We start from the raw sequence: 23,934 nt of genomic DNA, 5'->3' as shown, positions 1-23,934 counted from the left end.
CGACAATATATATAATATATACCTTATGAAGAGCCTTTTGTCGAGAGGATCTCTTTGTGACTTTTTTAAATATCAAAGGTGACCACTTTATATACTTTGTGCCTTTGGCCTCAATACAATCAAACATTTGTCACCCACCTTAATTAATATTACTTACCGCTTTTAGCTATTAAACTTTTAAAATTCCTTTATTTGGTTTTACACCCTGGTAACCCTTTTATTTATATTACTATTGTGAATGTTGAAGTTTTTTTATATGTTATCGTAATACATTGAATGACTCTGTTAAGCAGAACAAGACTATTTTAAATAATTGTAAACAAACCCTTTTTGCAGATAATCCTATATTTTTATGAATTTTAAGTTTATTTCCCACAAAAAATGTATCCCAGTGTAAAAAGAGAAATACCAGAATTTATACAAGAATATATGGTCTTCTGTGATTGTTTTATTGATATTAAAAAGGAAAAGACCTGCTGGGTATTAACGAAAAATTTGAAATTTATGGAATTTTGGCAAAAACAACTTGTTGCCAGCATTGATCTTAGTACATCATGTTTGAGTAAAATCGCTAAGGATTTGCAAAAATATAAAGGACCTAAAGGAAAATGGTACGAAACCTCTTCCAGCCTCTTACCGCAAATGGCAGAAAATGATCAAAATCAAATATATCTTGGAAAATATATGTTTCACGCTGTAAATATTTATAAAATCTACGTCATCGTCAAGTGTTGGGACAAGTGTGTTGTTTTGATGCGTTTACCAGATTTTAAGGGATTTGAAATAAAAGCTGAATATGAAGATGTACTCAGTTATAGCATAGTACATGGCACAATTAAATTTTGTCCAGTAGTTGAATTTAAATTTAAAAACAATCATTGCCTGAAAACTGATTTTCAAGAACAACTTGCTAATAGCGAAGAATATGATTTGGAAAGTAAAAAGTTTGAGTTACGTCAATTGTTAGAACGCATACGTAGCGCCAAGACGGAATTACAACTACACAAGTCTATTACGGCTCATTCATTTCACAAGGTACAAAGTAATCAAACGTTAGGACAGCCTTTTTTGCGCACTATTAAAATAGAAGAAAAACAAATATTAAGCAGATGTGGAGATATTTGGAAACGATTTACAGCACATGATGATTTGGTTATAGGCGTACCATTAGTGAATCAATGTGCCGCTACCAATCTTACCATTATACGCAATCTAATACCGGTACTACAAACAAATCAATCACCTGAATATTCTATACAGCTGCAATATCGTATGTTTCAATTGAAGCTAAAATTTGACCAATTAGATGCCTTCGAGACATTTCTAGAAAGTGAAGATGAACAACTGCAGGAAAATATTTGGTCTTCTGAAGGAGACTTACAAATACTTCCAGAATCATTTGTAGTTTTACTTATCAAGTTGAAAATATCTCAAATAATTTCATTAAAGCAGAGTCCACTTTTCATAAATTACGAAGTGGTAAGACATTTGAGTTTAACACCGGATCCATCAAAATCAACATTCACCATGTCATTGCAACTTTTTTTGCAAAATTTGGATTTTCATAAGCTACTTTTTGAGGAACGTTCGCAATGTGAACTAAAATTTTTGCCTCATACACTACATCAAGATTTTCTAACAATTGCCATGACCTCTCAAGAAATAAATTTGAAAATCACTTTTTTAAATATAAAAGATTTGGAAATCTTTGAACAGTTCCTAAAGGAAAATTTAAATTTTTTGAAGCCATCTTCAACATTAGATTGCCATCCAAATAATTATAACTTTCCTATAGTATTTTACAACAAAAATCCTTCATCATTGTGGTATGGCAGTCTTATTATGCGTTTGAAAGAAATGTCTGAAGACGACTGTGATCAGTGTCTAACAACATGGAAAATCTATTGCCAAAGTTTTGATAAAACGCTACTTTTAGTAAAAACATTTCTAAATGATCTGCTGTCGGTCAAATGTAACATTATCTCTATTGCAAATTGTAATCAAGATAAAAACTCAGCTAAATGCGTTATAGAATTCGAAAATGCATTGCGTCAAGAACTATTACAAATTCAAAATATAGTGCGCAATGCAAAAAATATTAAAAATCCCCAAGATTATTTAAATATTGTGGAAAAACTTTGTCAACTACAAATGAATTCCGATATTATAGCTGTAGATGTAATGGAAAACAAAACAAATATGCAGTAATAAAATATGTATAAAGAATACGATATGCGGTTGTGCCTTGTGATTTTTTTAATAAATAATAGTTTTAAAGATATTTTATACACAGTATTTAATTATACAATTTTGTACATTTTATTGCAATTTGGATACTTTTGAAAGCCAAACCCCTCTTGATGGGACTACAAATGAGTACTCCAACGAGCCATGACAGGATGTACCAATTCCCTGTTCTAGAAAAAAAGTTTTGAAATTGAGAGACAAGTTTTGTATTCCCCTTCGCCTGGGTAACAATCTTGTCGCGATGCGAGGGCTTACGTACACTCTGTTGTCAGGGCCTTCTGAGTTTATTGGCTTCAAACCTCTACTCGCGGTGGGTTCTGGCTTATAAAGGGGTGTATAACTAAAGGTTACTCATCCTGTCATGGTATGGCTGTAGCAATAAGCGGTTTACATAGCTTGTCGCTTTATTATCATGGCATAGATGATACGTGATTGCCCATTGCAGGTTCGCTCTTGATTGATAAGAGCTTTACTATTAGGGTATTGCGTTATATAAGCACTTTTAAGGTCAAGGTGGTTGGAAGCAGTGCCGAGGTCCTGAATGGCTAATTAGTGCGTAAATAAATTAGCCGTTAACAGCTCCCCTCAGCGTCAGGGTAAAACGCTGTTGTAAGATAGTTGCCTAGTCCACGTATGCCGTCACTGCGTGGATGGTCCGTCCGAACGAGCATATTCGTGGGATCAAAATTGAATCGAAACATTTAAATAAAGAAAAGGAAGAGGTAGTAGCGGACAGAAAAGACGTACAATGTGACGAAAGGGTAGTAGAGCTGGACACTACGGCTTTCAGGGACCGGACTAGTGAGGATGGTGGGGATACAGACCTATCATTAGACGGAGGACTGACACTGACTGACATTCATGCTAGGATCTTGAAGCATGAAGAACAGATTCTAACGGACTGTAATGTGGACGACCTTCTAGGGTTGTCGAAGGACTCCTTTGGAGAATCCGGCGCCACACAGAAGTTCGGGGAGATGGATCTGTCATCCGACGGGGAACATAACACCACTGTGGTGTCTGCTCACGGTCGGATGACAGAGTCATCCCCTCCTACTGACGAGGCCAAGGAGGACCAATGTAGCCTCTCGGAAGAAGGTCGTCCACATGGCGTAAAGAACGCCAATCTCGTTCGGCAAGCCGCCGTGGAGGAGTCGCCTAGAGCCCCTCCACGAGATCTTGCTAATGCTGGTCGAACGAAAGAGGATAGGGCGAAGAACGGCACCCGGAAATCTCTGGCCTTTCTGGCTAAGATGGAGCAGAGAGATCCGGCGTCGTTCTCATCAAAGGAGAAGTACCTCGTCAAGAAGCACAAGCATGACGTAGCTAGATTTGAAAGAATCTATGGTCCTGTTAGTGTTATCTTGGGGTGGCCTTCTAAGGAACAGCAAGCAGGTAATGATGTTGGCCAGGTATGCACTCACAAGGGTGTGGGGCCTTCAACATCGGCTGCTTGTCGTGACGAAAACAAAAAGGAGGATGGTGTTATTGCTGCCGAAGCGCTCAGGGCCTCGGCGGGAGCTGCGGGTGGCAACAAAACATCATCCAAAGTGGTGCCAGGGGCGAAGAGGGAAGGGAAACCTCCAGCTGCTTCTCCTAAGGGTCCTCAAAAGGGGGCCATTAGGAGAACCGGGTCTGGAGGTGGCCAGAACTCCAAGCTAAAGGGGCCCAGAAAATCTTCGTCGCTGAGGACGGCTGGTAGAAACCCGGCTAGCACCTCTAATGAGCCTCAAAAGGGGACCATTAAAAGAGCTAGATCTGGGGATGATCCGCCGACCTCATCAACGAAGAAGGTGAAGAAATCCACGAGCCTGGATGGAAACTTTCGGGCGGCTGTTATAGATCGGTCTGATCCGGATGGGAAGATCAGTCCCGAGCTTTGGCAGCTGGTCGAGGGCAGGTTCCTGGACGAAATCGCTGCATACAGTGGTAGCCCAGATGACGTATCCTTCAAGGGTGCAGACTGGGCTAGGGGCATCAAGATTGTCAACTGTGGCAATAAAAATTCCTTTGAATTTTTAAGGGCCACGGTTGCCAAGCTTGGAGACCTTAGTCCGGACTCAAAGCTCGAGGTGATTTATGCATCTGAATTACCACTCAGGTCAATAGTGACAGTGTGGATTCCACCACCCATAAGACCGGTGGACACCATACTGGCGGTATTGGCCAAGCAGAACAGTAATCTCCTTACAAACCAATGGAAGTTTGTTGCTTCAATGGTGTGCAAGGAGAATACAGGGAGGGATTTCCGTTTCGCTGTAGACGACAAATCCCTCGAGATCTTGGATGGGCTGAGGGGAGTTGTCAACTTCGGACTTGGAACTGTACGGTTTAGATACTCTAAGCATGACAGATCCAAGGAAGCTGCAGGTGGTGCAAATAAACCTGCATCATTGTGAGGCAGCTTCAGCGGAGTTGGCAAGGTTCATCACCCATTCCCAGACGGACGTGGCCCTAATCCAAGAACCATGGCTAAATAACAATAGGGTTTGTGGATTAGCGATCACGGGATATACTTTGTTCGTCCCGTCCACTGAGGATAAGGTTAGAACTTGTATATTGGCAAAGAATGAACTTAATTTTCTAATATCTCATTCTTTTAGGAGCGGTGATCTAACCGTTATAAACAGAGAGGTCAAGGGTGAGCGGTTGCTCTCGGTGGCCTCAGTGTACATGCCGTATGAAGCTATAGAGCCGCCTGGTGTAGAGGTGCTGGAGCTGACGGCGTATGCAAAGCGGAAGGGCGCTATCCTGATACTAGGCTGTGATGCAAACGCACATCACAGTCAATGGGGCAGTGCTGACATTAATAAAAGAGGTGAGTTAGTGTTTAATTTCATTACTGCATGGAATCTTATTATCTGTAACAGGGGCAATATGCCAACGTTTAGGAATAAAGATAGGGAAACAGTTATTGATATTACCCTTACTAACCAAAATGAGGATCTTATTAGGGATTGGAAAGTACATACCGACTATTCGTTCTCTGACCATAGCCGGATTACCTTCACAGTGAATTTGAGTAAATCCAAGCAGGAACCCTTTAGGGACCGTAGGAAAACCGACTGGTTAAAATTCTACAACAGGGTCCGGTCAGGATTTTCGCAGATGGATATAAATGTTCTGCGGTCCCTCGAATTGGATAAGGTTGTAGACAAATTTACCAGTGTGTTAACGGAGAGCTATGAGCTATCCTGCCCGTTGAGATTTCCGGGTAGGCATAAGCAACCTAAGTGGTGGACCAGGGAACTACGTGATCAAAGGTCGACGGTTAGAAGGTTGTTTAATAAGGCAAAGCTTACTAGACTTCCAAAAGATTGGAACAACTACAAAGTGAGTTTCAATAAGTATAAGGGAGAGATCAAAAGAGCAAAACAGATATCATGGAGGAACTACTGTGAATCTGTTGGCAACGTAAATGAGATGTCTAGATTCCGTAGAATTTTAGCCAAAGACCCCAAGGCCTTAGGTTACATTCAGCGTGAAGACAACTCGTGGACGGAGTCCAGCTCAGAGACACTCTCTTTGCTTATGGAAACTCACTTCCCAGGTTGTGCTGATATAGATGATAGGGACTTAAGTCAGGGGGTCCAAGGACCTGGGGCTTCTAGTTATTCATCTGGTCATATTGATGAAATAGTCACTAGGGACAAATTGGGCTGGGCGGTGAACACTTTTGACCCATATAAATCACCGGGTCCGGATGGTGTTTTTCCGGCCATGCTCTGTAATATTCCTGAAGACGCATTGGCACTTCTAGCTGATATTTTCAAGAGGTGTCTCCTCACGGGATACCTTCCAAGAAGGTGGAGAGAGGTTAGGGTAATCTTTATTCCTAAGGCCGGTAGGGCATGCCACTCGAAACCTAAGGATTTCAGGCCTATCAGCCTATCGTCTTTTATACTGAAGACTTTAGAACGTCTGATAGATCTTTATCTCAGGAGCAATATAGATACCCGTCTTATTAGCAACGCTCAACATGCCTACCTAAAGGGTAAGTCGGTTGAGAGTGCGTTACATGAGGTGGTTGGTTGTATTGAGCACGGTTTAGAGCATAGGGAATATACTCTAGCCGCGTTTTTGGACATAGAGGGCGCCTTTAACAACATTAGAATAGAGGCCATCAGAGAGTCGTTAGTCGTACTCGGAGTTCAGGATTTCCTAGTGAGTTGGATAGTATCGATGCTTGATAGCAGAATTATCAACTCAACCTTAGGGGATGATAGGATTCGCAAACGAGTTACCAGGGGTACACCACAAGGAGGAGTGTTATCTCCCCTACTATGGTTACTGGCGGTCAACTCTATCCTAAGGATCTTTGAATCTAAAGGTAGGAAGATAGTCGCTTATGCGGATGACGTGGTGCTACTGGTCAAAGGTAAATTTCTCCCGACAATCAGTGAGGTCATGCAGTCAGCACTAAGTGATCTATCAACCTGGGCAAACAGGAATGGGTTGGGTGTGAATCCATCTAAGACGGAGCTAGTACTTTTCACTAGGAAATATAAAGTTGAGAGTTTTAGCTTGCCGAGATTAGACGGCGTTGAACTGAAATTATCGGAAGGAGCCAAGTATCTAGGGACCTTCCTCGACCAAAAATTGTCTTGGAAGAAGAATATACAGGAACGGCTTAAAAAGGGGCTCAATGCCTATTACACGTGCAGAAACTCTATTGGTAAGAATTGGGGTTTGCGACCAGACATGGTAAATTGGATTTACACGTCGGTAGTAAGGCCCATCATTACCTATGGTTGTACTGTGTGGTGGGTAGGAATGAGGAAATGCAGCTATAGATTAATACTCAGTAAGGCTCAAAGGTGTGCTTCTATCGGCATAACAGGTGCCAGGGGCAGTACACCGCAAGCAGCATTGGATATTATTCTGAATCTGCTCCCAATTGAGAAATATGTTGAGAGTGTAGCGGCTAGGAACTTATTCAGACTGTTTGAATCAGCTCTAGTAAGACCAAAGCGGGTAGGCCACACTAGAATACTGTACGAGGTAGGTCTAACAGGAATTGAGGGAAGTACGGAGGGTATTTCTGATCATTTGGTTACGACCCTGGACTTCGGAGTAACACCCTCAATAGTGATTCCTAGTAGGGATGAGTGGGAAGGATCCGAAGTACTGTTTGAGGGGTGTGCAGTTTTCACTGACGGATCCAAGATGGACTCTGGCACAGGTGCCGGGGTTTATTTGGTAGACAACAATATAAGAGTGTCCTACAGACTTCCGGACGAATGTAGCGTTTTTCAAGCGGAAATCCTGGCTATATGGAAATCCGTGGATATTATTAAGACACACATTACTAGGGGGTCGGAAGTGACGATTTATGTTGATAGTCAGGCAGCTCTTAAAGCTTTGCAGTGTAAAACGTTACATTCTAGCTTGGTAAACAGCTGCAAAAGAGACCTGGAAGGGTTAGTCAGGTTATACACACTCAGGCTGTGTTGGGTACCGGGACACTGTGACATACAGGGTAATGAGATTGCAGATGAATTGGCCCGACAGGGCTCGGATCTGGAGCTCGATAGAAGGGTCAGTTCGGTAAAACCCCCCATTTGTCATTACTATAGGCTAATTTCCGAATATTTCAGAAAAACCACCAACCAATCCTGGTACAGTAGACTGGATTGTAGGGTTTCTAGGACACTATGGCCGAAGTTAAATCCAAAAGCAACCAGAATGCTATTAGGATTGGACAGGAAGAGTACAAGGATTTTAGTAGGGGTAATAACCGGACACTGCTCAATTGGAGCCTTTAGGGGTAATGGGGTCGGTAACACACAGGATTTTTGCAGGTTGTGTGAGGACGAAGAAGAACTGGAGACAGTAGAGCATATTTTATGCCACTGTCCCAGATTACAGAGTCTGAAACTGAAATGGCTAGGTAAAGGATTCCACGATGAACTAGGAGATGTAGCAGGGTGTAACCTAGGCGACATTATGGGCTTCATTAGGGGAACTTTTTGGATTTTCAGTTAATAGACAATTAAGGATTTCCCTTCCATGACCACTTCTTTTTTCTGTTCTCTTTTTGGAGGGAAAATCTCACTCTTCTCATCTCTCCTTTCTTCTGTTTTCTTCTGTTTTCTCCTTGTTCTTTATTAAAGGGATTCACAATGGACCATTGGGTCTCCGAGTGGATGTATACATTGATATACAACCCTTTTAAACTAAACTAAACTACTTTGTATTCCATTTGCTATGCACGATACAGGTCGTAATTTTAAATATAATTTCATACAATTTTGCACATTTTCTTCTCTTGGCCCAAATCTGTTGAAAATGGTTGAAGTCGGTCTCTTATTTCTTCTAGCCCCCATACCGAAGAAGAAATGAATAGGGATTTGAATCTTTTAATTATGTTAAATGTTTACAAAATCGACACAACTTAGTTTTACATAAATCTAAATGATAGTACCAATTTTCGTAATGACCGGGCCTTATTTAACCATAGCCGTTATACAAAGTAGTCTTCAGAAATTACTTGTAAGTCAATAATTCCCTTATAAACACTAGTACACGATGCAATTTTGAATAAATGACATTTATAAATCTTTCCAGCAATTTGTTAAAATATTTCAAAATTTTAAAAACAACTTCAATGCTTTTTTATAAAAAATAATTTATATTTTTATCATGCTTACTAATGTACAGTCGGCCATGACCGGCTATATCATGTTCTTGTTATGGACAGTCTAGTTTTAAAATTGGTTAATAGTACCATTTTCATCGCATCAAATCATCTATTGTGAATTCTTCTGTGGCTTTCCCTTTCTGTTATCATTCTACGTTGAGTAACAAAGACGTGAAGAAGAAGAGCAATTGTAAATTACAATAACATTTGTAAACAAAAAAAATAATTTTTATAATTTATTAAAAAAATTAAAATATGGATAAAACTGAAACGGTACAACCCACTGGAAATGCACGACGCAAAATTCTAAGTGTAGCTGTGTCACAAATTCTAATGGAGAAGGGTTTTGATAGTGTAGACAAAGAATGTTTAGAGACTCTAACAGAAATGCTACAGAGCAGTAAGTAGACAAACTCGCTCCAAATTTCATAGTAATAAATTTTAATGTTTTTAGTGTTAGTTGAAGTTGGTCAGTCGGCTAGAAGCTATTGTGAACTCTCCGGCCGTACAATACCTGTAATAGGTGATGTGATTGTCTCGTTGGTAAATATGGGTGTATCACTTCAAGGTATTGAGGCATTTGCTAAAAGGGAAGGAAGACAAATTATATCCATGCCTGCCCAACAACAACAGCAAAAACAATTAAACCTTTTGCAGGCCGGTACAAAATCGCAGCATCCTCCTCATATTTTACCTTATTTGCCTTTGTTTCCTGATCCACATGCATATGTTCGAACGCCGGTAGGGAATACTTCCGCCATAATTAAATTACAATTTAGAAATATGTTTTTAATCTTAAACATCTTTACAGACACATAAGCAACCTGTAACAGAGTATGAAGCTATACGGGAAAAAGCTGCCACCCAGAAAAGAGACATAGAAAAAGCCTTAACAAAATTTCTGGCAAAAACCTCAGAAACTCATAGTCTTTTTGATACGGAAGATAATATGTTTCCATGTATGAATGTAATGCTAAATATTATTGATGTTGGAATAAAATTTTGCTTTCTTTTCAGTAATTGCTTGTAAACCATCATTTCCTCCATATTTAGCTGCATTAAACCCCACCGATCAAGTGTTTGATTTCGAAGAACTGGAGTATCATTATTTAGTTGCTAATCGCACCGAAGATTGTAAAGGTATGCCGGGAAATATTTTATTTATTGTTTAAATATTTTTAATTTTATTTGATTGTAGATGACGAAGAGAATGAAAGTGGTAATGAAGAAGAGAGCGCTGGCAATGAAGGCGGTGGTGGAAATAATGGAAGTGGTGGTGCAAGCGCCGAAGAATCCGAAAAGAAATCAGAGAAGAACGACAAAGATACCAAACCAGACAATGATATTAAGCCAAATTCAAGCACAAATAAGGCAATTCTAGAAAATCCTAATATTGATAATCCTTATTTAAGAGCTGCCACACTACCTAAGCGAGCTAAACCAGATCCAGTTTTATTAGCAACAGCTCCCACTGCCTCGACAAATAATGTATAAAAACAAAAATAATGTAATATTTTATATGTTTGTATCTTACCCTAGAAAATAATAACAAGAATTTTACTAAACTTACATATAATTAGTAACTTAATTAAGTCCATAAAATTGATCAATTCTCAGTTTTCGTACGCAGCTACATTACTAGAGCGTATGACTTCACTTGGATGCTGTATAATATAATAAAATTAACAAAATATGGGAAGAACAAAGATAGATGAAGAAATAGAAAAAGTTCAAAAGTCAGAGAGATAGAGTAGTAAAAAATAGATGTAGTCCTACATCCTAAAACAAGTGAAAACTATGTCGCCCAACAGCACAAATTAAAAAATCTATTTGTAACGATTACTAGTGCTGGACAATCGCATATACATATGTGTCTAGTGAGTTCTGAACACATTTTCTGGTTACATCAGTTATAACAAACGGTACCTACATAGGACTGAGGTTATGTTACGCTTTTGAAACAATGTATTTAACATTCAAATTCCCGAATGATACTGAATGTTCATGTCCCGCCTAATTCATCTCCTTCCAATTGGGTTAGTTGCCATGTACCTTTATTCATTTGCCATCCTCATCCTTCGTTGCTTTTAATCCACTTCCAACGGATATTTAAGATTTAAAATGGTAATTCACAAATTACAATAACACTATAGAAAAACATAGCGAGACAAATAATAAAAACATAAAATCAGCACAATATGTCATAATACGCTAAATGTTCATGCAAGAATGGAATTTTTATATGATAAACTATTATGTATTTAAAAAACATTTTACATTTTAATACAAAAAAAGAAAGACAATTCAACAGATAAATATATATAGTTAAGTCATGTTTAAATTAATGCAAATCCAGTTGCTTTCTATGCTGCATTCTCTCTATGCTTTATAAATTCATTTAATATAAATTCATATTAGCGGCGATCAGGTTCAGCAAGTCTAAAATAAGAAATAATGATGGCGTAAGATATATAATTAATATATAATATTGTTAGTTTAATAGTAATACCTGTGTATTTTTATAAAATGTTCTGGTACTAATGTCATATCCTGAGGTGTTAAGAATGAATACTGACGGAGGGCACGTTTACGACCTTCATCAATAAGTAATCGAGTCATATACTCGCGATTTACTTCGTCCTATAGATGGTTAAGAAATGTTAAAGAAAAAACGCTCCCATATAAGCCAAGCTAATAAAAAATATATACTCACTGTAAATACATCGTATTCATCGAGAAAGTAGAATGGATGATCCACACAAGACCATAATGAAATTAAAAATGCCACTGTACTATACGAACGTTCTCCTCCAGAAAGTGCTTTAGTGCTAGATACAGCATTTTTATTATGGTCACGAGGAATAACAGAAATTTTTAATTTCTTCTCTTGATGATCAATATCAATAGTACCCTCAAAATTTCGTAGTTTTAAAATCATCTAAAAATAGTAGATTAGTAATTATATGATAATTATGTACAAACATTTATAAGTTAACATGCTAACTTACACTAAAAGACAATTGTAAAATAACAGCCATATGTTCCTTGAGCTTTTTCAAAAAATCAAAGCGGAATTTTAAGGATTTTCTTAACTAAAATATATGAAAAAATTTATAAAAATTTAGAATTTTGAGTAAATTTTTAAATACACTAATATTTACCATAAGTATTGATATTTTTATATTCTCAAATGTTCCTTCATTAGCCTCTAAGGATTCTTTCTTTGTAGCAATTAATTCACGCAATTCCTGAGGATCTAAGTTCACTGGCAGACCATGTTTCAGTTGGGCTTTTATTTTTGCTATCTTTTCTCGTATTTCTTCTAAATTCTCCTTAGTATCAACACGTTCACCCTTTTCTTTGGCTGCGGTCTTGGCTTGCTTTAAAGCTTTTGCAATTTCGTTTCTATCACACTGATATTTATTTAGTTTTTCTTTTATTTCTGTTAATTTTTCACGACTTAAGGATTCATTGTTATTAACACTTCGCAGTTTCATTTTAATTTGATGCGATTTAGTCTAAAATGAGGTTTTATTAATAACGAGCGTGATAATTTGAAAGGTTCAAGATAATAATAGTTAATTTTAACTAACATGTATTTGTGGTCTTAGAATATTTTCTTACCTTATAGGATTCAATTTCATTTTGTATTTCTTCTAAAATTGTGTGTTGTGCCTTTAATTCATCTTCAAATCGTTCTTTTTCCCTTTTTATGTCGGTTTGTTGAAAACGTTTTTCATTTAAAGTTTCTTCGACTTTTTCAAGTCTCTCTTTAGTTTCATCCATTTCTTTTTTCTAAATTAATTTTATAAATTTATTAGTACATTAAGTAGATATATTAAAGATAAAATAGTTTGTTAAAAAATAAAGACTAAAATTTTGAACTGAACTAGAACTGGAACTAAACTAAAACTGAACCAAAACCGAACTAGAACTGAACTAGGACTGAACTAGAACTAAACTAGAACAGAACCAGAAATCAACTAGAACTTAACAATATCTGAAAAAGAGCTAAGCTGAACTAGAACTGAAATAGAACTAAACTACAACTGCACAACTCAACTAAAACTTAACAAGATCTAAAAACGAGCTAAACTAAGTTATTCACAAAGTTTGTGAAGTAAATTAAATGACTCTAAGCATTAAATTTATTGATATAAAAAACCTGTATAAATTTACCAACTTACCAAATACTCAATTTCAGAATTGTAATCAGCATATTCTACATTTTGCAGTTCGTTTATTTTTTCTTGAAGTTCAGCAAGTTTGTTTTCATGTTGATGCAATTTAACGCGCTGTTTTTCAATATTTTTCAAATCTTGTGGTATTTGTTGGCCCGTATGATTTAAATCGACTTCTAGATCTTTTAATTTATTTTCAAGTGATGATTTTTCATTTACCAAATTTCTTAAATATACAAAAGACATTATCGTAGAGACAAATAAAGCATTTGATTTATGTTTTATTACCTTATACGTTCATCAATATTTACTTGGATAAAATTCGCTTGTCTAATCTTTGTTGTATACATACGATAATTTGGCTTGGGGAAATATTCAAAAATAACATTGTTATCATTTAAAACAATGACTTTACTCAAGTTCTTTGGAACATGTGCACGGTTTGATGTTATACTTTCGGCCAACTCCTTGCTGTCGCTAATAAGTATTGTCTCAATATTTCCACGATCTATCAGACAATTCATTACTACGGGATCTTTACATTTAATTTCGTTTAATGCCAAAATTGTGCCCTGTGGTGGATGTACACAACCTTCACTCACGTTGTGTACTTGATTGCGAAAAGCAGTTGTGATTATATTTGGAGGATTTTGTGTAAATTTACTTAGAATTGCTCTTAATGTATCACGATCTTTGTTATTGTTAACAATAAAGGCATTTAGCAGGGCCCCACCTAATATATTTTCAATGACATCACGATATTGACGCCTCGGCACCTCCACATAATTACCAATTGGACCTCTGGGTAGTTGGGAGAATTTGCCTTCGGAATTTGCTTTGTGTATTTGATTGATTAAGTCAGGCATATATTCACCATATATTGAAAGTTTATTTTTGGCACTAGCTTTGACATTTTCTATTTGTACTTTTCGGATACCTAAGCGTTACGAGTAAAATTAAAGAGTGCAACAAATAAGAATATTGATTAAAACTTACGTATTTCATCCGAACATTCCCGCTGTCGTCGCTTTATTTCGTGTATAATTTGTTCCTTTTGAGATTTATTGTCGCTGAGAACTTTTAATTCACGTTTTAAATTCTCTATCAATGGTTTTAAATGCATTTCACATTGATTAGTGAATTCATCAATATTTTTTTTATTTTCAGCTCGCAAAGCATCAACATCATCTTGATTGCTATGACGATATTAAAAATATATTGTAAGATATTGAACAATTTAAGTTATTTATTCAATGGCGTATGAGTAAAAGTATATATTACCCTTTGGAACGTTCATCAATGTGTCGTTTGATTTCTTCGATTTGTGTTTCCAAACGTGATTTTTTCTTTTTTAGTGAATCTACTTCCTCCTGACAGGTTACTGTTAATTTTGTTTGAGCATCAACTTTACTTTTTATTTCTCTATAGTGCATATTCTCCTGTTGATAATCATTATTTTTGGACGAAATTATTTCATCAAATTTTCTAAAAAAATGTTACATAATATTATTTGCTTTAAAATATGTTTATTTATTGCTTAACTTACTTAATTTCTTGGTTTAGGGCTAAATTCACTCCATCCTTATTTTGAATTGTTTCCAGAATTTCCTTTTCTTTTCTGTGATATTTTTCAAGTTTCTCATCAATTTCTATCAAAGAGTCTTCTTTCTCCTTGACTAATGACCACAAGTATTCTATTTCAGAATTCAATAATTCATCCTATAAATAAAAAATAAACTTTAAAATGTTGTGACTATTACAGTAAAATTATAAACAAAATACCTTTAATTTTTCAAAAGATAAAATTTGTTTAAGTTTTTCCTCGTGTTCATATATATCTTCACGTTGTTTATCCAATTTCTGGAAAGTAAAGTTTTATTAAAAAAATAGCTAATTATGGAAAATTATTTTACTTACAGTTTTATAAATGCTCAGCTCGTGTGTATGGGATCTATGCAAATGTAAACATTCATTAAGTTTTTCCATTACCACATCAACTTGTGTTGCCTTAAGAAAAAGGCTATAATTTTTCGATGGTTCTAGTCTACAAGTCAAAAATAAATAAATATCAATTTAATTGTTAATAATTATTTAACATACTCTTTAAGAAATTCTCGAGCACTGTCCTGGTTTAATACAAAAACTGGATTATCAACTTGTACATTATGATACATAAGAATGCGATGCAAGTCATCAACTTTTTTCGTAACTACTAAACCATTTGCTGCTTTTATAGCATATGCACCGGAGGTAGTTGTTATTGTTCGAACAATTGTAATTTTGTCTCCATAAACGTAGGGTTCATATGGCTGTGGACCATCGTTGGCAATTTCGATTTCAATTTTAGCTGATGTTTCTCCATTTTTTATGAAACCTTTAAAAGAAATTGTGAATTTATTATAGATATATAAATATTGTGTAAGACTGCAAATTGTACCTTTGGCACTGCTTGAACGGTTAGTATCTTTGGCTTTTCCTCCTAAACCTAAAACTAAGGCAGCCAACACAGCACTTTTTCCGCTTCCATTACTTCCCACTAAAAAATTAACGCGGGAGTGAAAGTCTATCACTAAGTTTGAATGGCACATAAAATTGGTCAATCGCATGTGTAAAATTTTACCACAACGTCGTGAATCTTCATTTAAACGCTGACTTTGTGACTGAAACATAAAAGGGTGAAGGAAATATTATAGTAATTTTTTACTGATTTTAAACATTAAAATCATGTGAATTTTATAAAATTCATTTATTTTCTATACCCCCACAGAACATTTTCTGAGTACTCGGAATTGTAACCAATGTTGTGTGCTTTACTTTGTGTTACTTATAATTTGATTTACTTGTATATAAAATCTGGATATGAATTTTAAATTTTTAATAATTTTTTTTTGCATTACATCTTAATATACTTGTGATTAACATTGTATATGAGAACAGAAAATTAAAATATAAAACAAGTAAGAGTGCTATATTCGGCTGTGCCGAATCTTATATACCCTTCACTATAGTGTATTGGAAAAATATATATTTTATAAAATTTTAATTTATGTACCTATTTAATTTTCCCGATTATATCATTATTATAGCAATAGCAAAACAAAATGAACAACAACAACGCTAAACGAAATAAACACTCAAAAAACAAAATACACAAGGCAGTAAAGCCAACAGACATCCAAACATTAGAAACGAAATACACAAAAAAACAAAATACACAACGCAATGAAACCAACAGACATCAAACATACGAAACTGTACACCAACAAACAAAAACAATATACACAAGGCAATGAAACACACAGCCATCCAAACATACAAAACTGAATACAACAAGAAACAAAAACAATATACACAAGGCAATGAAACACACTGCCATCCAAACATACGAAACGAAATACTCGAAAAAAAACAAAAACAAAATACACAACACAATCAAACCAACAGACATCCAAACATACGAAACTGAATACACCAAGAAACAAAAACAATATACACATGCCAATGAAACACACAGCCATGATGGCTGAGCCATCCAAACATGTGAAACGAAATACTCAATGAATAAGCAGTGTTGTTGTTGTTGCTTATTAATCAAAGCATGAAAAAAATTGTATTTTTTTATGAAATTTTCAGAGGTTGTCTCGGATTTTTGCTCATATCTCCGTCATTTATGGACCGATTTTGCTGATTTTAAATAGCGATCTTCTCGAAAGCATGTCTAATAGAATTATTGAAGATTCGGATCTCGCCGATATCTGGGGTCCTCTAAAAACTGATTTCAACAGACAGACGGACATGGCTTAATCGACTCCGCTATCTATAAGGATCCAGAATATATATACTTTATAGGGTCGGAAAATTATATTATAGAAATTACAAACGGAATGACAAACTTATATATACCCTTCTCACGAAGGTGAAGGGTATAAAAATAAAGTGTGCTGTAATTTAATCAACAAAAAATTTTTCATTTATCGAAAAATATTTTTTGGATCAACATTTTTTCAATGTTTAGATGAATTTTAAGCAAAATTTGTTGCTTAAAATTAGGATCATGATCTTATATATGGCCTTATACTTATGAATGAATTTGTAGATACATGTATTTGGGTAGCATTTTTTTAAAAAAACATACATATTTAGATACTTCTTAATACACATGTATTTTAACTAGAAAGTTGTTGTAGATATTTTTTGATACACTTGTGTTCCAGCTAGGAAGGTGCTGTAGAAACAATTTTACTTACCAAGTATATCGGTAAGAATGTAGGAATAGCTACTTTTCCACACACAAGTATATTATAACAAAAATATAATCTACACACAATATCGCAAACCAACTATATCAGTTAGTGTGTCATTTTCAAGCGGCCATACCCTGTGTAAAGTAAGCCAGAGTGTGTGTAAGTTTGTAAGCACTTTCGAATAAAAAATAAACAACACAATATCAATGTAGTAAGCTATAAATTTTCTGTTGGGACAGTTAAATTCCTGAATAGTCCGTATGTCCAACATTTTTAGGGCTGCATTGTTTTTTCCTTCCAAATTTAATTTAATTATCCCATGAATTCAAACATGAATATTTAAACAGGAGGTTATAAGTAAAATACTGGGTTATCCGATATTTGAAAAATTAACAACAATTAAAAAAACTGGCATTAGTAAAACAGATAAGACTGGTGGAAAACCCGAGTCGTTCACCCTACTATGTGGGAACTCTTCAGAAATCAAATATTAATCTGTTGTACCAATGATCATTTAACATACCTATACATTTTATTCCCCTTATTCACAAACAACATTTTTATTTTATAAAAGGTTTATAAAACAAAATTTCCATACAAAATCTAATTTATAAACTGTTTATAAAATAAAAATTTTGTTTGTGAATATTAGAGTTATTTAGCACTTAATCTTAGTTTTATGCTTAGTTTAAAGAAATTCCCTGATAAAAATTTGCGGGAATTCCCAGGAAATTCGGCAAAAAAAATGCAAGACTTCCCGTAGTATATCTATATTACAGCTTTTTATGAATACAGCTTAGTATTCTACATTATACTAAGATTGTTATTATTAAGCATCAGATACATCAATACATAAATTATCAAATGCAAAATATACATTACCAATGTGGTGTTTTGTGTCAAATTTCCATGGGAACAGTTGCGACGCTTTGTTGAGACACTTTCATTTTGCGCGTCCCCAGCACCGCTAGTACGATTACGTTTTCTAGTTAAACTCAAACTCATTTTTGTTCAACTCACAGAACTTAATTAATTGCAATTTATTTAATTAAAAATCTTTTTATTAAAAACAAAATTCCATTAGAAATAAAATAACTACTTTGGCGGTGATTGCTTTTTTTTTTGTGTTTACGACGGTGATTGTTTTATTTTGTATAGCGTTGCCAATCGGTTTTTACTAAGCATTTTAATAGTTACCAGATGCGTTGGTTAAAGTATTATTGTGATTCGATATACGGTCAAACTCGTTTACTACGAACTCAGGGGAAAAGTGAAATTTGTTCGATGTAAGCGAAGTTTGTTATATGATGGGTAATTTCCGTAATTAAAATAATGTGAATTGTAATTTGTTTCATATTCTTTACAAAATACCGCCATTGATTATTTGTTCATATATTTCTTAACAAATTTTATTTTTTTCAAGAAACCTATATATTCTCTTATAAAAGAGGTAAATTGTATGAAATTGTACTGAAGGGACAGAATTTAGTTCGCTTTATCTGAGGACTCGTTATAACCAAGTTCGTTATAAGAGATGTTTCTTGTATAAAAATAGTTACCAAAATATCGGGACTTGAAAAAGTGTTCATAATAATTAAGAATTCTTTATAACCGAGTTCGTTATAAACGAGTTTGAAATTAGACTGATGATGCAAAATTTAAAAACAGTATAACATTTAGCATTGTGCAATGTTTCCACTAATACCATGTTTCCACTGAGGTGTTTTGAGTCGATTTGGGCAAAACTTGTTGAAATTATGTGGATTTCCTATACAATATTGAGACATAAATCCAGTTAGTGCCGGTTCACACAGGGAAACTTTTGATTTTTGCGTGTGAGAGAAAGAGAAAGAAATATCAACCATCCCTTTCTTTGTATGCGAGGGTCAAATGTGGCCCTATCATTTCAGTTGTATGCGAGCTAATTGAAATAATGGACCTATTTTACCATTTTCAATAGGGCTATAAAAAAAGGTACGTGCCACCTGTACCTCGCGCACAAACAATGATTCTAAGCCTACCCTACTCGGGGGAGTTTTCCCGTTTTTCCTTCTTATTACTAAGAAAACATATTCCAAAGATGACCACGTCAGAGAAATCAACCTCGGAGGTAAGGGTATCTCAAAACAAGCCCCGAAAAACGAGGATGGAGAAGCTAGATAGTGGAAAAGGAAAACAGCCCCCATTTTACTCCAAAGGCAAAATACCAATAGACCAACAGTATAAATAGAAGACAATAAGATAGTGCCCACGCAATCACTTCAAAACAACCAATAGAGAGCGTGAGCTGCGAGTTCAGCATGGTCGTGATGTTGATGAGGATGGCATCTCTCCAATGTGTTAGTACTCTAAAGAACTTGGTAGAAAGTATCCCTCCTCCGTGGGACTGGCAAAGAAGAGCGATCTTCCGGTGCTCTTAAAGTCCACTGTCTACATAAAAGGATGAGGCAGTAAGCTGGCTAATGAACGTATACTGGTGGCCAAATTTGATGTCTTTTACAGGAAAGAAGAACCTAAGGGAACTTTATTTGTAATAGGTATCGACAAGAACTCTATGGCTAGTCTTGCCAAGAACAAAGGTAGGGCTTACTTCGCTTCAAAAGCTGTCATATTCAAAATTGGAAAGGTGCCGATTGGAAGGGCTGTTACGACAAGCCTCGAAAAGGACACTAAAAAACCTAAGACCACAGCATCAGTAGCCACTACTGATAACGTTGAGGAGTCAAATCCTAAAAGCGAGGAGGAGATCAATCACTCGCCAGAAGACAGAACAGCAGTGATTAATAAAATTGGGAAGGTGTAGATTAAAAAGACCGCTATTCCTATGCCTGATAAGGACAGAGCAGTGCCATCAATAGTACCCACTGCATTAATAGCTACTTCAGGCTACCCATAGAGCGAGGAGGTGATCACCAACTCGCTGGAAGACAGTATAATGGATGACCATGATTGAGGTTATCCAAATAAACCTCCATCGGATCGAGACGGCTACCAACGCTCTGATGGCTAAAATTAACACAGGTAAGATACATATAGCTTTAATACAGGAACTTTGGATTATTCGTTCGGTTTCTGGATTAAATCACGTACATTTCCAACTTTTATATGCTGATACAAGGTCTGGCCCGAGAACATGCATTTTATCACAAGAACTTATGTTTTCTCCTCTCAATAGGATCATCCACATCGGATGCAACGGTGCTGAAGCAAGGTCGTGGCAACGTATACCTTGCATCTGTTTACCTGCCTTCCGATTCTCTGACACTACCACCAACGTCGGATCTGATGAAACTGGTTGAAGAGGCACAAAGAAAAAATAAGAAAATTGTAATAGGTTGCGATGCCAACTCCGACTATGTAGCTTGGGGTAGTACAAACACCAATTGCAGAGGACAAGGCCTCATGGATTTCCTTAATACTAAAAACTTGATCACATTGAACTTAAGTAGTAAAGCTACCTTCCTCAATAGGTTCAGAGAAGAAGTATTATATATAACTACAGTTGCGTTCAAAATAATAGGAGTGAAAATTACAAAATTTTTAAATATAAATTTTTTAGTGAAAGATTTAGATTTTTAATTAAATATTTTTATAATTTATTTATTTAACTTGTTCTCTAATTTTTATAATCGTTATTTTAAATATTTAAGAATTTTATTAAAAAAATATATATTTTTTTAACCCTTAAGAGGATACCAAACAGTAGTGGCACAACGAAACTCTTAGGCCTGGCTGGGACCCCTTGTATTTTGTATGGAATTTTATAGTTAAAACTATGAAATCAATAAAAAAATTAAATTATTTAAAAATTAACCAAATTTATTAATATTCACAACATAAAATAAGTTTGTGTAACCAAAAAAAAAAAAACAAAAAATTCAGTTATTTTAAAATTTAAAATAACTGAATTTATGTTTTTTTGGTTATTTTATTTTAAAATTTAAAATAACTGAATTTATGTTTTTTTTTTTTTTGGTTACACAAACTTATTTTATGTTGTGAATATTAATTAATTTGGTAAATTTTTAAATAATTTTTTTTTACTGATTTCATAGTTTTAACTATTTAAAATTTAAATACATAAAAACGAAAAAAAAACATAAAAATTCGATAAAATTTGTAATATTATGCATTGAAATATTATGTAATTTAATGTTGACCACATTCTAAACAAATGTATATGCATTTTGCTGGAGGTAAACTTTTTACGATTTACGATTTGTATTTCTGTTTCTTTATAAATTTTGCACTTTGATTTGCTTTTCAAGTACTCAGAGCCAATTGACATAAAAGTCCAATTGGTTCCTGTAAAAGATGCAAAATAAATTATATATTGAAGGAATATATTGAGTATACTTCGTTCTTCCTCTAAACTGAAAAAGTTGTTCGTCAACGGTAATATTTTCATATGGCTTATAATTTGGTTTAAGATTTTATCAGCTTTATCGGTTTGAGATCGAAAAGGTCCAGTGCGGCAATCACCAAAACGTATAAATCGTAATAAAAGCTAAAATCTCTTCAATAACATTATTCGAAATATATATACATACATATGTAAATAGGCATGTTTGTAGTTTTCAATAATTCTGCTGTATGCTCATTTATTATAATTTGTTTAGGCCTAATATTCTAATAGAACAACATCCTCCTATACCTCTCAATATCTTATGAACAATCTTCTGGTATATGGAAGAGACATGGACCACTCTATTCCATCTTTTCCATAAAATAAATCATTATTGTTGGACGTATAAAAAAACGTTTGATCGTTTTTATTTTCTTTGTCGTTTTCGCTTGTACATATTTTCAACATGAAAGCTTTCTATCATCGAAAGCTTTCACGAATTTAGCAATGCCTTCAGCAAATTTTTTTCAAAAAATCAGGGATCAGATCTTGAAATAGTTTCCATAACGATATCGACATTGTTATTCATTACAATTACTATAAGTACTTGTAAATTTTTGCACAAGCAGCTATTTGATGAATTGTTGAAACAGAAAATAAAATGACTGTTATTCTCTTGTTATTTTTTACACACTAAAAATAAAATGTTGTCCAATAATTTTTCTGTACTCTTATTTTCATAGATTTTGTTTTGATTTCATTTACTGTTGTATAAATAGTAAATATTTAGTTTTGATTGCACTTATATCCATTTAAAACATTACTAGTTCTGACCAGGCCTTGGAGGTATGAATATGAACAAAATTTTATTAGGGGAGATAACCACGCCCACAATACAAAAATTTTAATTTTTTTTTATATTCTTCTGTACAAAACATAACTAATGAGGAATTCATAAAATTTCAAGAAGATATCTCAATTCTATTAATATAAAAAATTTAATTAAATCCAAAAAATGTCTGGCCAGGCACTGATATCCACTTAAGGGTTAAATTTATATACAAAATCTGTTGTTCAAAATAATAGGAGTATTTGATTTAAGTTCAAATATTTTTAAATAAAAACAAAAACGAAGAGAATTTCATCTAAAATATTATTAATTAATGTGTAGCAGTACAACATCAGTTATTTTTGTCAAGATTTTATATAGAATTTGGGTATATGAGCTTCCGGACCTTTCATCAATTTGGAATAAATAATGTTTTCATACCACAACACCGCCATTTTATCAAATTTGTTTATTGGGAATATGAGAACATATCTTGGGGTAATATGTTTACCTACAACATTTGCTCTTCGATACCATTTTACAATTTATTAGACCATACCATTTTTGTCAATCAAAATCATTCCTATTATGCGAGTTCTTTGAAAGTTGGTTAGAGCTTAATATTTTTCGATTAATGGACTTCCAATATATTTTCTGAATTCATTTAGATTTAAAAATGTAATTTGTTGTCGTATTCATGCATTAAAAATTCATCCATGTATAAAACCACCTCTAAATACTTTACTTGGCAAACTTTATTGGTTTTACTATATGCTTTATGGTCTGAAATGAAATTTTTTCAAAAAAGATTTGTTTACACAGAAAAAAATATTTTTAAAAAATTTTCAATTAAACGGTTAATCGAAAATTTTGAAAGGGTTCAATTCATTTTGTATTTAAATCATAAAAATGTATAATCAAATACGTATTTAACAACAACAAAAATATAAAAAAAATAAAAATTTTTTATACGAAATCAATTATAAGTAGTAATTGAATATACATACAATTTTTGTTATAGGTTGAACTTCAATAAATAAAATAATTGAAAACGAGGGTTTGGTAATTGAAATCGTTTTTCAGTTTTTTTCTGTGTAAAAATTGATCTGAACTAACTGAATATTGATCACGATGTTTAATAACTACAATTTGGCTTAGTTTCACTAATTTGGGACGCCCTAATTGGATTAATTTTAAAAAAATTATAAGCGCTTATCATATTTGAATAAAATGGTTATTTTTTATGGGAAATTTTAAAACATTTGACTTCCTAAAGTATTCAAACAATCTTTTAATGAAATTACCATGAGGTTTTTCATATTTTTTTCGCGATATTTTCATAATTTTCAAGATATTTGAACAGATTTCATTTTCGTCAATTCTGACATTTTATTTCAGCATTTGGAAAAAATGAATACCAAAAAAACTAATGAACCCATATAAAAAAT

The 23,934-nt window shown here is 34.3% G+C and overlaps 3 protein-coding genes across 3 annotated transcripts; 2 read left to right on the top strand and 1 right to left on the bottom strand.

Moving 5' to 3' along the window:
• The first annotated feature begins 295 nt into the window (after nucleotides 1-295).
• On the top strand, nucleotides 296-2,436 carry LOC119599693. The gene has a single exon (XM_037949584.1). It carries the CDS (start codon nucleotides 382-384, stop codon nucleotides 2,206-2,208), a length of 1,827 nt encoding a protein of 608 aa, XP_037805512.1. The 5' UTR covers nucleotides 296-381; the 3' UTR covers nucleotides 2,209-2,436.
• A 6,592-nt stretch (nucleotides 2,437-9,028) lies between these two features.
• Nucleotides 9,029-10,461, top strand: LOC119599695 (transcription initiation factor TFIID subunit 8). Its single transcript, XM_037949587.1, has 5 exons — nucleotides 9,029-9,287; nucleotides 9,342-9,628; nucleotides 9,699-9,846; nucleotides 9,905-10,027; nucleotides 10,086-10,461. Exons 1-5 carry the CDS (start codon nucleotides 9,143-9,145, stop codon nucleotides 10,379-10,381), a joined length of 999 nt encoding a protein of 332 aa, XP_037805515.1. The 5' UTR covers nucleotides 9,029-9,142; the 3' UTR covers nucleotides 10,382-10,461.
• A 644-nt stretch (nucleotides 10,462-11,105) lies between these two features.
• LOC119599670 (structural maintenance of chromosomes protein 6) lies at nucleotides 11,106-18,466 on the bottom strand. Its single transcript, XM_037949544.1, has 16 exons — nucleotides 18,195-18,466; nucleotides 15,506-15,728; nucleotides 15,169-15,442; nucleotides 14,986-15,112; nucleotides 14,851-14,928; nucleotides 14,615-14,787; nucleotides 14,350-14,553; nucleotides 14,065-14,264; nucleotides 13,357-14,005; nucleotides 13,075-13,294; nucleotides 12,512-12,682; nucleotides 12,049-12,405; nucleotides 11,896-11,979; nucleotides 11,601-11,825; nucleotides 11,397-11,527; nucleotides 11,106-11,326 (listed from the first exon to the last, which is right to left on the bottom strand). Exons 1-16 carry the CDS (start codon nucleotides 18,315-18,317, stop codon nucleotides 11,302-11,304), a joined length of 3,264 nt encoding a protein of 1,087 aa, XP_037805472.1. The 5' UTR covers nucleotides 18,318-18,466; the 3' UTR covers nucleotides 11,106-11,301.
• Between the last annotated feature and the right edge of the window lie 5,468 nt (nucleotides 18,467-23,934).

The sequence above is a fragment of the Lucilia sericata genome, unplaced genomic scaffold (genome assembly GCF_015586225.1).
Source record: "Lucilia sericata isolate MDLA Ls3-8-SP2 unplaced genomic scaffold, ASM1558622v1 Contig000084F_arrow, whole genome shotgun sequence".
In the NCBI taxonomy this organism is placed as follows: Eukaryota; Metazoa; Arthropoda; class Insecta; order Diptera; family Calliphoridae; genus Lucilia; species Lucilia sericata.
The sequence above is the reverse complement of the archived record's forward strand: the minus strand, read 5'-3'. Positions and strand labels throughout refer to the sequence as shown.

Excerpts from the sequence above, each read along its gene's own strand:
- LOC119599695 (XM_037949587.1), top strand. The coding sequence starts at position 9,143 with ATGGATAAAACTGAAACGGTACAACCCACTGGAAATGCACGACGCAAA. Across the intron at positions 9,629-9,698 it reads ATGCATATGTTCGAACGCCG|ACACATAAGCAACCTGTAAC; the intron begins GTAGGGAATACT and ends ACATCTTTACAG. Across the intron at positions 9,847-9,904 it reads GGAAGATAATATGTTTCCAT|TAATTGCTTGTAAACCATCA; the intron begins GTATGAATGTAA and ends CTTTCTTTTCAG.
- LOC119599693 (XM_037949584.1), top strand. The coding sequence starts at position 382 with ATGTATCCCAGTGTAAAAAGAGAAATACCAGAATTTATACAAGAATAT.
- LOC119599670 (XM_037949544.1), bottom strand. The coding sequence starts at position 18,317 with ATGAGTTTGAGTTTAACTAGAAAACGTAATCGTACTAGCGGTGCTGGG. Across the intron at positions 15,729-18,194 it reads TGACACAAAACACCACATTG|TCACAAAGTCAGCGTTTAAA; the intron begins GTAATGTATATT and ends TTTATGTTTCAG. Across the intron at positions 11,826-11,895 it reads TTTTACAATTGTCTTTTAGT|ATGATTTTAAAACTACGAAA; the intron begins GTAAGTTAGCAT and ends TACTATTTTTAG.